This window comes from Pinus tabuliformis, chromosome 2_2 (assembly GCF_031772625.1).
Source record: "Pinus tabuliformis cultivar Carrire ecotype Pingquan chromosome 2_2, CPIR1, whole genome shotgun sequence".
Lineage (NCBI taxonomy): Eukaryota > Viridiplantae > Streptophyta > Pinopsida > Pinales > Pinaceae > Pinus > Pinus tabuliformis.
This window is the reverse complement of record NC_142300.1, coordinates 997,459,573-997,471,914: the sequence shown is the minus strand read 5'-3', so window position 1 is coordinate 997,471,914 and position 12,342 is coordinate 997,459,573. Positions and strand designations below refer to the sequence as shown.

At 38.5% G+C, this 12,342-nt stretch overlaps 1 protein-coding gene across 1 annotated transcript; it reads left to right on the top strand.

The window, feature by feature from the left end:
- The first annotated feature begins 1,504 nt into the window (after positions 1–1,504).
- Positions 1,505–2,113, top strand: LOC149196712 (uncharacterized). The gene has a single exon (XM_089408397.1). It carries the CDS (start codon positions 1,505–1,507, stop codon positions 2,111–2,113), a length of 609 nt encoding a protein of 202 aa, XP_089264523.1.
- The last annotated feature ends 10,229 nt before the right edge of the window (positions 2,114–12,342 follow it).

Here is a 12,342-nt window from a genome sequence, read left to right as displayed (position 1 = left end):
CTTGGAGACACAAGTTTGATTTGTCAAATAATGTAGTTCAAATGGAAATATAAGTATAACATATTATAATTTTTTAAAGCTATGTTTGCATAGGCATTGAAATCATGGTCTTGCTCTTTATTTGCACAAATCAAAAATTTAAGTAAAACTCAAATTGATGGAATTCTAAATCTTAACACTAATTTGAATTCAAATATTTTTACTTTAATTTAGCATATTTAAATTAAACTACAGAACTACTATGTAGTGCTTGTTTATTAACTTTACATAATATCTTCAATCATAAAGTTAGAGTGGGATAGTAATTTTTTATTATTATTTATAATTATCAATTAAGATAAATTATTTTAAATATTAATTAATGGGCCAGTAAGAATGACATAAAGTTTTGACTAAATATTTGGGTAATAGAAAGATGTTTTTTTTTTTAGAAGAATCTTCGGCGAAAAATCACATAGAGATATTTTAGTCAACGCATTTCGAACCAACCAGTGTGGTTCATCGTCAGGACAAGTTCATATATCCCATGACCAAATTTCCAGATCAGGTAATGGCTAAAAAGATAACAGCTAGATTTGACCAGGAATGGCTAGCTAGACTCTGAAGGGCATAATTGACTAAATAAGCAAAATCAATTATTAATTTCCTTATAAACATAAAAGAATAATTTTGTAATTATAAATATATGTTAGAATAAGCAAGTTAATATATTATAATCATAAAATAATTCACGTAATAGAAATAAGTTAATTACATTTTAAATCAAATATAAGTTAAAGGGACATTTAATTCTTAATTTAAATTAAGTAAATACATGAATAAATTAATTAGTTATCAAATAGTTTATAGATATTATTTAGTTGTAAAAGTTAAAATAGAATATAGTTAATTCTACCATAAGCCTTAAGGACATATATTTATGAATATATATTAAAATAAGTGGATTAGTTTCAAATTCAAAGCCAAAGAGAAATTACAATATTAATTAATAGTTTATTAAGGGGTAAAAAATAGTTGAAAAAAAATAAAAAAATCAAAGAGTTTAAATAAATATAAGCGAATTCAAAAAAATAAAAAATAAAAAAAAAAAAAAAAAATTCATATATATATATATATACACATATCAGCTGAGGCGAACAAACACTTCATAGCGGTGGTTTTTCAACCCACAGGTAACTCTGGTTCCTTTGCATCAACATTTATGGTCCTCAGAAATTAGAAGATAAATAAATTTTCTGAATTCAATAACCAAACTTATTGAAAGATATCCAAGGTCTAAGTGTATATTGGGGGGTGATTTCAATATGATAACCACCCTTCTGGAAAAAAAGGGGGGTCTTAGGAAACTTAATAGGGACACGGAAGCCTTTACAAGTTTCATTGAAACTGTAAAAATGGTAGATATATACCCCAAGAGTGGCATGTTTACCTGGAACAACAGAAGGGGGGAGATAGACTGATAGCTTCTCGCTTAGATAGATTTTTAATCTCAGAAAGCATTATAATGGATGGCATAACAGTAGAATCAGATATCCTTCCCAGTGGTGGGTTGGATCATTGTCCAATCTCGCTTATTGTTGAAGTTCAGGGTACTCCAAGGAATAAACCTTTCAGATTTGAAAAATTCTGGTTAGACCACCCTAACTTCCTCAAGATGGTTGAGAAATGGTGGGTTGAACCTTTGGAGGCAAGAGGATCCAAAATGTTCAATCTACAAAAGAGGTTGAAAGCAACCAAAGAAAAGATCAAAGAATGGAACCGAACGGTTTTTGGAAATATAATCCAGGAGAAAGCCATTCTAGAGAACAAACTGGAACAGATTCACAGAGATGGTGCAGCAGGCAACCACAGTGTCGAAGCGATTGAACAGGAAAAAGTTCTTTCTCAGCAATGGCATAGAAGATGTATTCAAGAAGAGATACTTTGGAAACAGAAATCTAGAGTCCAGTGGCTCAAAGAGGGGGAGCAAAATACGAAATTTTTTCACAGGTCGGCTCTAGACCATAGAAGTGCTAACAGGATTCTTGAGTTGAAAAACAATGCAGGGGAGATATTAAAAAATCACAATGATATATCTGCTCTGCTCTCGGATCACTTCAGCTCAATTGCATAGGAACCGCCCACAAACAGAGAGGAGGCCATCAAGGAACTTACAACATCCATTCCTAAATCCATTACCTCAGATCAAAATTGGGCCCTTTGCAGAGTAATCTCTCTGGAGGAGTTGGAGGAAGCAATCCAGAGTATGCCTAATGATAAAGCACCGGGTCCAGATGGATTCACCATCAACTTCTACAAGGCTTGTTGGAACACTGTTAAGCAGGAGGTATGGGAGGTAGTTGAGGACTCCAGATGCTCATGAACTATTCTAAAATCCCTCAACTCCACCTTTTTATCGCTCATTCCTAAGGTTGAAGAAGCAAAGACACCTGATAAATTCAGACCTATTGCCCTTTGTAATGTTATCTATAAAATTATTTCAAAAGTCATAGCTAACAGACTAAAGTCGATTCTTCCTGGTATCATTTCGGAAGAGCAGTCGGGTTACGTTGAGGGTAGACAAATTCTAGATAACATCTTGTTAGCGCAGAAGATGATTCACTCACTTCATTCAAGAAAAGAAGCAGGAATGCTAATGCAATTAGATTTATCAAAAGCATATGACAAAGTAAGCTGGAAATACCTTGAAGCTGTTTTGGAGGCATTCGATTTCTGTAGGACCTGGATCAAATGGGTACTTGCTCTCATCAAATCTCCAAGATATTAAATCCTTGTCAATGGTGCTCCCTCAGCTCCTTTTACTCCTTCGCAGGGAATAAGACAGGGGGATCCCCTATCCCCTTTCCTATTCGTTATCCTAATGGAGGGCCTAAGCAGAATCATAGCCAAGAAAAAAGTAGAAGGATCTATAAAAGGTCTGCAACCGATTAGATCGTTACCAGCCACAACACATCAACAGTTCGTGGATGATACCATGTTACATGGTACCCCGACAGTGAAGGAGGCTATGGCTTATAGGGGTATCCTTGATCTCTTTAGCCGAGCTTCTGGCATGCAAATTAATTTTTCCAAATCCACAATTTTCTTTTTCAACACTCATCCGGCAATTCAAGCTCACTTATCCCAGCTTCTAGGATTCAGGATTGGTTCCCTGCCTTCGAAATATCTAGGGCCCCCCCTGACTCTGAAACCTTGGCAGAAAACTCACTGGGAGAAGGTTCTTGCCAACATGGAGAAAAAGTGCAGGCACTGGACACACAGAGCCATAAACCTGGCGGGTAGACTTATCTTAACCAAGGCAGTGTTGCAGGCAATTCCGCAATATTTACTTTCTATTCTTCCAGCTCCCAAGGGTATTTTGCAACACATGAGAAACATACAGAGATCCTTCTTATGGAATGGGAATGGGGATAAGAAGAAATGGGCATTGGTAGCTTGGAACAAGCTTTTCCAGCCAAAATCTAAGGGGGGGCTAAACTTAGTTGATCCGTCTGTGGTCAACAGAACCTGTGGAGCTAAGATATGGTGGAAATGGATCAAAGAACCCAATTTACCCTGGGTGAGGCATTGGAAGGAAAAATACATTCCAGACTGTGATACTCAGGATCTCATAAGACTACAAGAAGTCCCGGAAGGATCGTCAATATGGAACCATGCTAGAAATAACAGGAGCTTAGTACAGGAGAACAACTTTTGGGAGATTCGCAATGAAAGGCTTGCCATGTTCTGGGAAGATGCATGGCAGCAATTCCCTAAACTGGATACCCCAGAGCTTTCTCTCCTCAAGAGAACAAGTCAAAACGAGGGTCGATACAGAGTCAATCAATATTGGACTCAAAGCAGCAGGGATCCGATATGGAGGGATTGGATCAATTTAAACCCTGGGAGTACAGAGGAGAACAACGAAAGCTTTCAACAATTCAATGAGAGAATCCTCAAAATAAAGATTCAAAAAACCGAGGAGGATGATAAGCTAAGATGGGGTTTAAAAGGTAATGGTAATTTTTCATTAAAAGAAGCTAGGGATTTAATAGAAAAGGAAGAACAGGTAGAAGCCGTGCCATGGTGTAGCAAAGTTTGGGACAGCCTATTCTGGCCGAAAGTCAGGACCTTCCTCTGGCTTTTAATGCGGAACAAGACTTTAACTTGGGACAACCTGTGCAAGAAAGGTTTTAGGGGACCCTCAAGATGCCCTATGTGCCTCGTCGAAGAGGAATCTATAAACCACCTGTTTAATGCTTGTGAATGGGAAAATCAGTTATGGAGTTGGATGGAAGGAATTATCAGTAGTTCTGACCGGGATAGAGAATCCATTCACAGAACCATACTGAACTGGAGAAAAGACTTCTCCAATATTCATAGAGTCAACAGCATATGGAAGTCTGTTCCAGGCTTCCTACTATGGTCAATTTGGAAGGAATGTAACCGCAGAATATTTCAAGACGAACACAGGAACATAGAGTTCTCTAAAGACAATATAATAACTAACATTCAACAGTTAATTCAAACGAAATGCAAAAAGGACTGCAACGAGAAACCTTCAGCTCAAGACTTACGCATTTTGAAGTGTTTTCGTCTGGAAGCCACCAACAGCATCGCAGCTTCAGGACATAGAACGCAACCATCCTCACAGATTGACAAATGGCAGAGGCCGCCGGCAGGTGGATTGAAACTAAATTTTGATGGGGCCTCGAGGGGCAATCCCGGCATGGCAGGAATTGGAGGTGAGTTACGTAACCAACATGGAGAAATTTTGCACATATATTACAGAGCGCTTGGGGAAAGCACAAATAATGAGATGGAATTTGCAGCGCTCGAGCATGGTTTGAGAATTTTAAAATCCCTACAAATCTGCAATGTAATTGTGGAAGGGGATTCATCACTGGTTATATCAACAGCTAAGAGAATTCAGGGAGGAACTAAGGCGAACAAAGCCACAAAACACTGGCGGCTCGCCAAGGTGACGGAGAATATCGCAGAACTAATGGCTGGAATGAGAGGTTTAGTCTTTCATGTGGTAAGGCGTAAGGCGAACGGGTTGGCGGACTACCTCGCGAATTGTGGCGTGGACAATCAGGACAGGGGGTGGGACAGCTGTTGGGAGGAAGTGGACTGCCCGAACCTGAAGACGAGATGCTTACAGCTGGCACAGCAAGATCTACACGACACCGACCGGGCTTGACCGGCGTCGGTGCCTGCATCCGGGACCGCATTCCTGATGTTTCCGGTAACAGCTTGGGTTCTCATCACGGGAGCTGGACGACTAGACAGATGCGGCGGTGGTCATTATGGCAAGAGAAGGCCAAATATGGAAATTATCAATATGGTTCATGCCACGAGAGACTCCGTAGAGTCCGCTTGCGAGGAAAGGACAGCTGGCTCAACCGTAACGGGAAGGCATGCAGCTACATTTATGTTAGGTCAGGAAGGAGATGTGGGTTTTGTGCGGATATCTTTCGTATTAATAACGAAAGTACCTCCACTCTGCAGCGAAGGGAAGAGCGCATTATGGGAAACTCCATGGACAATAGCTATTTAACGGAGAGCCGCAGCTCTGGTTCATTCACCTCTGTTCATAGCACTGCGAGAGACTACCACTTTTCTGCCCGTAGAAGGATTCACAGCGATAAGTTTAGAGTGTATAGTATGGAGGCGGGGAGCTGTAGATGTTCGGCGGCCCAACATGAACTTCGGACTGCGCAGAACATGTATGAGACCCGAGCTGCAGCCAGGAGCAAACGCAAGATCGCGGAACTGGAAGCTGCTGTGAAAGAGGAAGAAGAGCAGCGACCGGGGGGGATCATTGCGGAGGAGGTTGATTGGTTACATGACCCGGGCACTCCTTCCAAAAGAGCTACTCAGTATGTTCGGACGAAAGCAGAGAGTTGGAGAATCAAAACTCTCCTTGCGAAGGCCCTGGATTCAAAGGAGGATGGGAAGCAGCAAGCTGGGAAGGGGAACTCCACTTCGGAGGAGCAGTTAGCAAAATTCCATGAAATCCATGATTCGTTGGATCGAAGAATTTCTACAGTGCATGATGCTGTGGAAACCGTCAACAAGAAACTGACTCTGCTCATCAGGCTTCTTCGGCAAACTCTGAGCCCGGACCCCCTGATACAGGAGCAAAAGATGAAGGAGGCACAGGAATTCCAATCCATGCAAGACATGCAGGCCAGAGTTGACAAGCATGTTCTGGACGTGGGCTTAGACACAGTCAGTCGCATTGGCAGTTTTCCTCGCCCCGACGGTTTTCCTTAGTTTCTTTTATGGATGTCTTATGTCTTCTGTCATGGCCTCGGCTTTATGCTAGTTAACTATGTTTCTCTATTTCTCTGTTTCTGTCATGGCTTCGGCCTTATGCATGTTAGTAATGTCACTCTGTCTCTGTCCAAGTTTTGATAGTGTCGTGGCGTTAAATAACAGTTCTAAGAGAAAGCCGCCCTGCGTGGTGTGCAGCTTAGTTTTGAAAGCTCAGGGCTGGTTGTCAGCACGTTTTAAATGGTACATCTAAGGGTCGTTCTGCTACGGCAGACTTTTTTGTAACATATTTTGTTCTATATTATACATATCTGACTTACAATATATATATATATATATATATATATATATATATATATATATACACACACACACACAATAAAATCATATCAAATAAAAATAAAAATAAAAATAAAAATTTTAATTTTAATTTGATAGTAAAGGAGTTTAAATCAGTATTAGAAAATTCAAGAATTAGAAAAAATTACCATCCTTACAAAAAAAAAAAAAAATTAGAAAATTCAAGAATTTGAAAAATTACCATTCTTAAAAATAATAATAATAATAAATAAAATACCCAAAGGAGAAAACGACTAGGAGAAGAGGGCTGGGACCCAGCAACTACTCATCTTCCAGCCATCTTCTCTATTGAGATTGTTCGGCCTTTTTTCAATTTCAAGGGCTTCCCTAAATTTCCGGTGATGGAATTGCGACACTCTAGCAATCACACTAGCTTCTTCTATGCAGACATGGTGATTGGTTTTCTCCACATGCTCTGCTAAAGCAGAAGACATTATGCTTCTTAAGAATCCTCGCAATCCTATCTGTGGTCCCTTGAACATAAGGAAGATGGACATCAAGAATCTGTTCCTTAGGTTCTCTTCTAGATAACGAATTTCTAGAAGCTTTGAGGAAAGCCTTATGTCCCAAATGTCTGCTATAACCATTCTCAACAAAGACATTAAGGAGATGGGACTTCTCCTCTTCAAAGCTCCTTTCATCAGAGATCCTTAAGGCACGAGTCGCTAGGGTGTTGAGAACCCCCAACTTCTGGGTTGGGAAATGGTGGGAACTAGCATGAAGATACTGCTCCGTATGAGTTTTCTTGCGAAACACTTGGTGGGAGAAGGAACCATCCTCATTCTTAGAGATAAAAATATCAAGGAACGGGAGGCAACCATCGACTTCTTGTTCCTTAGTGAACTTGATGGCCGAGGATTGATTATTGAGATGATCGAAGAAGAGATCTAACTCCTCTTAGCCGTGAGACCAGATGACGTTAGTATCATCCACATAACGCTTCCAAAGCTTGGGCAGGAGACGGGCTGAGCTCAGAGCCTTGGATTCAAAATCCTCCATAAAAAGATTAGCAACAATGGGGGATAGGGGTGAACCGATGGGAACTCCACAGGTTTGCTCAAAGAACTCACCTTCAAAACTAAAAAAGTTCAATGTGAGGCAGATCTCAACTAATCGAGCGGTATCAGGATCAGTTAGACGGTTGATCACTTCCATGGCCTCATTTATAGGGATGCACGTGTAGAGGGAAACAACATCAAAACTAACAAGAATGTCTCCAGAGTCCAGCTTGATGTCCTTGAGCTCCTCAATAAAGGAAGCTGAGTCTTTAACGAAGGACCCTGTACAACCAACTAAGGGTTTAAGCTTCAAGGCAAAGAACTTAGCAAGAAGATAGGTCGGACCTCCAATTGTGTTGACAATGGGCCTAAGGGGAGCTCATTCCTTATGAATTTTCAGGAGCCCATATATTCTAGGGGTAATCAGATTGCTCTTAATGAGTTTAGGGTGCAAGGGACTCATTAAGTTACTCAATTTTATGGTATGGGCCACACTCTTGGAGATCTTCTTCAACAGGTTTTTGGGAAGCTTCTTATAGCTTCCACTATAATGAAGATTATCTAACATTTTATTGCGGTAGTCCTCCCTGTTGAGAATGACAGCAGCCCCCACCTTTGTCAGCTTTCAGAACCACAATATCTTTGTTCTGATTTAAGGATTTTAAGGCCTCAAATTCATCCCTACTAAGGTTGCTCTTGGGAGGCTTAGCCTTCCTTAGGATGACAGCACAGTCCTGCCTAATAGTGTTCTTAATATTATTAGGTAAACCATGAATCCCAAATTCTATGTCACAAATAATGTCATCCATCGGGATCTTCTTAGGGGCCAAGGAAAAGTTTAGACCTTTGCTTAAAACTTTAAAAACAGGAGGGGCAAAAGAAAAACTAGATAAATTGATAACTTTATTATTACTATGAGAGGAAGGGGGAGGATTAATATTTATATGCTTCTTCCTAGATTTAGAGTTATTGCTCATATGTAAGTCCAACGTTGTTAAATCCTTATTATTGTTAATTAATCTCCTATTCCTAGAACAATAATTATTTATTCCTTCCTTACTATTTACAATATTAGTAAAATTATTATCATTATTCTTATTTTTAAAAGCGTTATTATTTTTGTTACTACTAAAGCAATTAATCCTCCTATTCTTAATAATAATAATAATATTATTATTATTATTTATAATGTTATAATGTTATAATTATTAATAATATTACAAGTACTATTATTATTATAATTTATAATATTATTCTTATAATCAAAATTATGATTATAATTATTAATATTATTGCAAATATTATCACTATTATAATTTATAACATTATTATTATAATTGTTATTACTGATCGAATTAGATTCAACAATATTTTTATTCTCAATAAAACAAGGCTCCGCCTCATTTATTATCAAATCACTATGATCATTAACCAAATAAGAGATCATAACTGAGAGGTCGAAGGAAGAGCCAGCCTTACCTGCGCAGGAGCTGCTTGAAGACATTAGATGGAGCTCACAGGAACCCGGATGATAGTCCATTCGTGAGATAGATTCGACGGAGGGGACCAGGGGATCAACGCTCCGGGAGACTTGCGTGTTGGTCAATGGATACACGCCTATGGAACCCGGATTATCAGCTACGCAGTTACCCTGACTGGCTGAGGTGGAAGAACGAAGAGTAGACTCAACTGTTACATGGAATGGATGAGAGCAAGCTGCCCCATCTGCGCAGGAACTGCTCGAAGACAACAAATTGAGCTCGCCAGAAATGGGATGTTGGTCCACCTGAGTGACAGATTCGGTGGAGGGAACTAGGGAATCAACGTTTAGGGAAACCTGCACGCTGGTCATCAGATGCACTCCTCTGGAACCTGGTTCTAATGGGGGATGACTTGACTGCGATGAAGGAACAACCTTATCAGCTACGTAGTTGATCCAGATTTAAACAGGAATGCAACAAATTACAGAGATAACCATATATACAAAGATGCAGCGGAAATAATACTTCATTTCATTAATGGAAAATACTGACATATGCTTACAAACAGAAATGGCAATAAACTAGCTAGGGCGATGGTAGCTTATCTCTGAGAAGAGATGTGATGGCTACATGCCTCTGAACTATTCTGAACTGTATTACAATGAGGGTCGAAGGCCTATTTATTGTTGAGAAACAATGGAAAACCCTTCACATACCGAAACCTAACCCTAGAAGATGAAACGCCAAATTGTGGGCCCCGTTTGGGTAAATTGGTACATCAATTTCCGGGGTCGTAACTTTGGCATACGATCTCCGTTTGACGCGTACGATAGCTCGTTAGAAAGATCTATCCGAGTACTACCACTTTGGGAGGTAACATACGGCTCGATCGCCCCAGAATTCCAAAAAAAACGTCGTTTAGGGCCTCAAAACGGCTTCGGAAGTTCAGGACCCGAAAAAACTGCTAAAAATAGTAAACTGTGCTACAATTAAGGAAACTGAAAATGCTGAGAAAGACAATGGTGGGGGTCCAAGTGGACCTGGCAGGTGGCCACCAATATCCACCTGGATCAGTAGTTACCCGGATAGGCTGAGATGGAAGAACCAAGATCAGAGTCGACTGCTACAAGGATCAGATGAGAGCAGGCTGCCCTATCTGAATTACAAGGATCCAGAGGCGAGTTTGCTTGGCCATTATGGAGAACCCAGTTCCACAGCGCTGTCCTTTGATTAGCAGAAAGCCGACCATGGGAGACAAAATCACCTGAAGAGACAGGGTTGTTGAGAGAGGTGGATAACCGTTGAAATTTAGAAGTCAAAATTTGCCTCCATTGATCTTCCAAGCGCAGGCATTTTAGAGCAGAACAAGCATCAACCCTCGCCCATAAGGAGGCTGAAAATGCACCAGAAAGCTCCAAATGCAAATCAAGAAGATACCTAGAGAGCTGATCTAGGTTTTTTCAAATCCTGCTAATCTCAGACCTCAATAATGCTAAGCTGGCCTTTAGAGAGATATGATGGTTCTGAGGAGAGTGGAGACGATGGTTAATCTGAGCAAAAACCGGAAGAGTCATGGAATCTCTGCACCTTTTGAGAAATGTCAGATCTGCCTTCAACTTACAAACATGCAAGCGTGCCCGTTCAAAATGATGAACCTTAGTTGTAGTGGCTCCTCCGTGCAGGGATTCAATTAACAAATTTAGGCTTTTGTGATCCATATCAATTTTGAGAAGAATCTTCGGCGAAAAATCACATAGAGATATTTTAGTCGACACGTTTCGGCCCAACTAGTGTGGTTCATCGTCAGGACAAGTTGAATGAGCATAACTTTCTATGCAATATAAATAGATCAGGCAGAATATCCCATGACCAAATTTCCAGATCAGGTAACGGCTAAAAAGATAACAGCTAGATTTGACCAGGAAATGGCTAGCTAGACTATGAAGGGCATAATTGACTAAATAAGCAAAATCAATTATTAATTTCCTTATAAACATAAATGAATAATTTTATAATTATAAATATATGTTAGAATAAGCAAGTTAATATATTATAATCATAAAATAATTCACGTAATAGAAATAAGTTAATTACATTTTAAATCAAATATAAGTTAAAGGGACATTTAATTCTTAATTTAAATTAAGTAAATACATGAAAGAATTAATTAGTTATCTAATAGTTTATAAATATTAGTTAGTTGTAAAAGTTAAAATAGAATATAGTTAATTCTACCATAAGCTTAAAGGACATATATTTATGAATATATATTAAAATAAATGGATTAGTTTTAAATTCAAAGTCAAAGAGAAATTACAATATTAATTAATAGTTTATTAAGGGGTAAAAAATAGTTGAAAAAAAAAAATCAAAGAGTTTAAATAAATATAAGCGAATTCAAAAATAAATAAATAAAAATACAAAAAAAATAAATTATATATATATATATATATATATATATATATATATATATATATATATATATATATATATTAAATAAAATAAAATAAATTAAAACATAAAAATAAATAAATACAATAAAATCAAATCAAATCAAATAAAAATTTTAATTTTAATTTTAATTTTAATTTGATAGTAAAGGAGTTTAAATCAATATTAGAAAATTCAAGAATTAGAAAAATTACCATCCTTAAAAAAAAAATAGAAAATTCAAGAATTAGAAAAATTACCATTCTTAAAAAAATAAAAATAAATAAATAAATGAATAAAATACCCAAGGGAGAAAACGACTAGGAGAAGAGGGCTGGGACCCAGCAACTACTGATCATCCTGCCATCTTCTCTATTAAGATTGTTCGACCTTTTTTCAATCTCAAGGGCTTCCCTAAATTTCCGGTGATGGAATTGCGACAATCTAGCAATCACACTAGCTTCTTCGATGCAGACATGGTGATTGGTTTTCTCCACATGCTTTGCTAAAGCAGAAGACTTAGTTCTCATATGCTTGAGGTCAGCTGTGTTCTCACTAATCGTTTGGTTAATGGAGCGACCCGTCTCACCGATATAGGGGGTCCCACAAGAACAAGGAATAATATAAACACCTTTCATGTCCTTGGGGTCAATAGGATCCTTCACAGATTTGAGGGACTTACGAATGTTGTTAAGAGGTCTAAAGGTTGTAGGGACATTATGCTTCTTAAGAATCCTCGCAATCCTATCCGTGGTCCCTTGAACATAAGGAAGATGGATGCCAGGAATCCGTTCCTTAGGTTCTCTTCTGGATAA